We start from the raw sequence: 3,129 nt of genomic DNA, 5'->3' as shown, positions 1-3,129 counted from the left end.
TCTTTCCCCAAAATTGCCATGGTTGGGGGAAAAAGACCAATCACATCCATTCCTGATCCGGATACAGTCTGGTCCTGGCCCTCCTCCCGAGTCCCCCACACAGGCAAGGACCCCTGGCTGAAAGTGACAGCAAGAACACCACCACACCTGGTTTAGTTTCATGCTTTTATTCTAAGTCAGCAAGTCAGAGCATCAGTGCTGTCCAGATCTGAAATGGATGCCCCTGGCAGCCCCGGCCCTGCTCCCTCCCTCTCCTCCTCTCCATCCCCCAAGCTGGGCTGGTGACTGGAGGTCACAGACCTCTCACAGGGGCTGGTTCCTGGAAGGAGCTGTGGAAGGTAACTCCCTATCTGCCTCCTAAGATGTCAGTATCAGATGAGGTTTTGAGCCACCACCGTTTGCATTTTGATGGAGAGGCCATGGGAAAGGTCTTCACTGGCTAACTGGCAAAATGTGTTAGGGGAGGACTTCGAGGCACCATGACTCCGGCCTAGCAGGCAGCTGATGGTCCTAGGTCACAGGCCACAGGCTGGCTGGGATGAGAGCTGTCAGAAGGCGACTGGCTGCCTGGTTCCCACACTTGCCCTCAGGGGAGAGCTGACCCTGAGGCTATGGTCTAAAGGAAAGGAGTTGGGTCCCTCAAAGGATGACAAACAGCCTCAGGTTGGTCTACACAGGCTTCATGTGAAGGGCCCGAGGGCCCTGACTCCTGTGGGGCTGTGCTCAGAAATGTCTGGGTCAGGGAGAAGGGAGCATGCAGGAAGGGGCGCAGGGCAGCGGGGAGGGGAGCAGGCCACCAGGAGGGGTGGTAGGATGGCTTTCTGCCATTCACAACCTCTCAGGCAGCCTGAGCTGGGAAAGGACCCAGGCTGCCACCTCCGAGGACCACAGCCCCAAGCTGGACGCCCCCCAGGAAGAACCTGGTGGGCCCTGCCATGGTGAGGGGTGTCCATCAGGCTGCATCTGTGTGTGCCAGGCAGGAGGGATGGAGTGGGCAGTGCCAGGACTGGGAGAGTGAGGGAGCTGGATCCGTGGCAAGAATGAAAACCCAGAAAAGCCCACCCCAGGCTGCCCTGGAAGGGGCACAGTGGGTGTTCTGAGACCCTGCAAGCTCCTAGAGGTTGATGTTCTTCAAGTCCATGGAGCAGCGGTACCTGCCGTCCAGGAACCTGGAACACAGCAGGCTGGGTGAGCAAGGACAGGTGTGGTGCTGGCGTTTCCTGAAGAAAGGGATCTGCAGAGAGGAGAGACCGACACCTTCAGCAAGGGGAGGTGGACCTCCTGGCAGGAGCCCCTCTTCTGCCCAGCCTTGGCCAATGTCTCCCCTTCACCCCACCCTGCTCCGCTGCTCCTCCAAGCACAGCAATAATAGTGATTATAGATGGGGAAACAGAGGCACAAAGTGGTTAAGCAATGTGCCAAGATCACACAGCGAACTTACGGGGGAGCTAGGATTTGAATTCAGACTACCTAGTTTTCCAGGCCTAGCACACACATGTACTCAAGCAGGCACAAGTGTGCACACACATCTGTTGAGTGAATCCTTATTGGTCATCCATTGTGTGCTCAACCCATGGTGGGCACCTGGGCACAGCTGTGGACAGGACAGAGCCCGTCTCTGCCCTCTGTTCACACCCTGGAGAAGTGCTGCGTGGACAAGGTATCCTCAGGGAGTTGAAAGGACCAGCTAGGAGCATAGTCCAGGGTCAGACTGCCTGGGTTCTAACACCATATCCACCACTTCTCAGCTGTGTGACAGTCGGCAAGGTATTTAGCCTCTCTGTGCCTCAAATTTATTATCTGTAAAATAGGTTAATGAAAGCACTAATCACATACAGTTGTAAAGAGCTTGAATTACGTATTTACAAAAAGTGTTTGGAATGAAAAATGCTGTGTAGGGAGCAGTCAGGTTTTGTTTTGTTTTGTTTTGTTGTTGTTATAGGGTGCATGCACTTGCCAGTGAAAAACATGGAAAGAGAGAAGGAAAGGGTGAAATCCCGCAAAGGGGGATAGCCATGCCACAGACCTTCTCCATTCTCCTCCTGGGGTTGCAAGCATGCTGCACACGCCCCTGCCGTGTTTTCCAAGCTGCACCCCAGTCCGCCCCATGGGCCGCAGCTGCCTTAAGCTCCATGTCACAGGCTGGGGAACTCTCAGCATTTGTTTTTATTGCTGCTATTGACACCACCGGGAATGTGCTCTGCAGCCAAACCGCCTCACACTTTGAGAGGACCCCTGCTCTGCTCCGACCTGCCTCGCTCACTACCCCACCTCCTCATCCCAAGGGTGCCGGAGAAGGTGCAGACGAGCATCAGGCATCGGCCAGCATTGACCGGGGGAGGCCGAGATTGGACAAGAGACCTCCAGAGAGGTTCTGAGCCAGAGGAGAATCTGAGCCTGAGTGCAGGCAGCGGACAAGGAGCCTGAAAGTCTCCTGGATGGGGAGTGTGTCGGGGGTGGGGGGGATGATGGGAAACCTAAGCCTCCGGCAGGGCCCACCCCCAGCCCTGACCCTGCAGAAACAAAGGACTTGTGGGCCTAATAGGCCCTCTGGGCTGAGAGCCAGAACGAGAGTCTTAGGGTGCAAAAGGGTGAGCAGAGCGCCTCCTTAAGTATGTGCCCTAGGCACCTTGCTCATCTCCCCAGTTCTGACTCTGTGTGGGAGCCATTTTTCAGGTCACATTTAATGTTCTTCAAAGGAGGTTTCTCCCAAGCAAAGGGTATTTGGAACCCTTTCCCTAATGTGGCAGTTTGTGCCCCCTTCCCCACCCCCACCCCACTGTATACTGAGGCCCAGAGCAGTGAAGCTAATGATCCAAAACCACACAGCAAGTGCTAGAAGGCTGTTGTGGGCAATGTCAGACCCCGTACAAATGCATTATCCACAGGCCACTAAGGAGGGTGGGTGCCTGATGCAGTAGCACCCCCAGGGCTGGCTGCTTCCCCCCAGGTATTGGGACTGGATCAGCTGTGGGAAAAGGTGGGCTGCCCTCCCCGACACCATCCTCCCTGGTCTGGGCCAGGGCAAGGCCCCAGTACCTGGCACCTGCTCAACCCACGGTGCACCCCACCACAAGCACCCAGTGGTGCCACCCAGTACCTTGTGGCTGGCGGGGGGGCACCTCTCTT

At 56.2% G+C, this 3,129-nt stretch overlaps 1 protein-coding gene across 1 annotated transcript in view; it reads right to left on the bottom strand.

Annotated features, from left to right (window-relative positions):
• Window positions 1-1,114: 1,114 nt before the first annotated feature.
• Window positions 1,115-3,129, bottom strand: part of PROK1 (prokineticin 1) — a 6,213-nt gene continuing 4,198 nt past the window's right edge. The window contains exons 3-4 of the mRNA XM_006149656.1: window positions 1,636-1,687; window positions 1,115-1,234 (exon numbers count right to left, since the gene is read on the bottom strand). Coding sequence (XP_006149718.1) covers window positions 1,115-1,234; window positions 1,636-1,687 — 172 coding nt within the window. The remainder of the gene's footprint in view (window positions 1,235-1,635; window positions 1,688-3,129) is intronic.

This window comes from Tupaia chinensis, unplaced genomic scaffold, assembly GCF_000334495.1.
Source record: "Tupaia chinensis unplaced genomic scaffold, TupChi_1.0 Scaffold000270_2, whole genome shotgun sequence".
NCBI lineage: Eukaryota > Metazoa > Chordata > Mammalia > Scandentia > Tupaiidae > Tupaia > Tupaia belangeri.
Note: the sequence above shows the minus strand (reverse complement) of the source record. Positions and strands in the feature narration are given on the sequence as shown.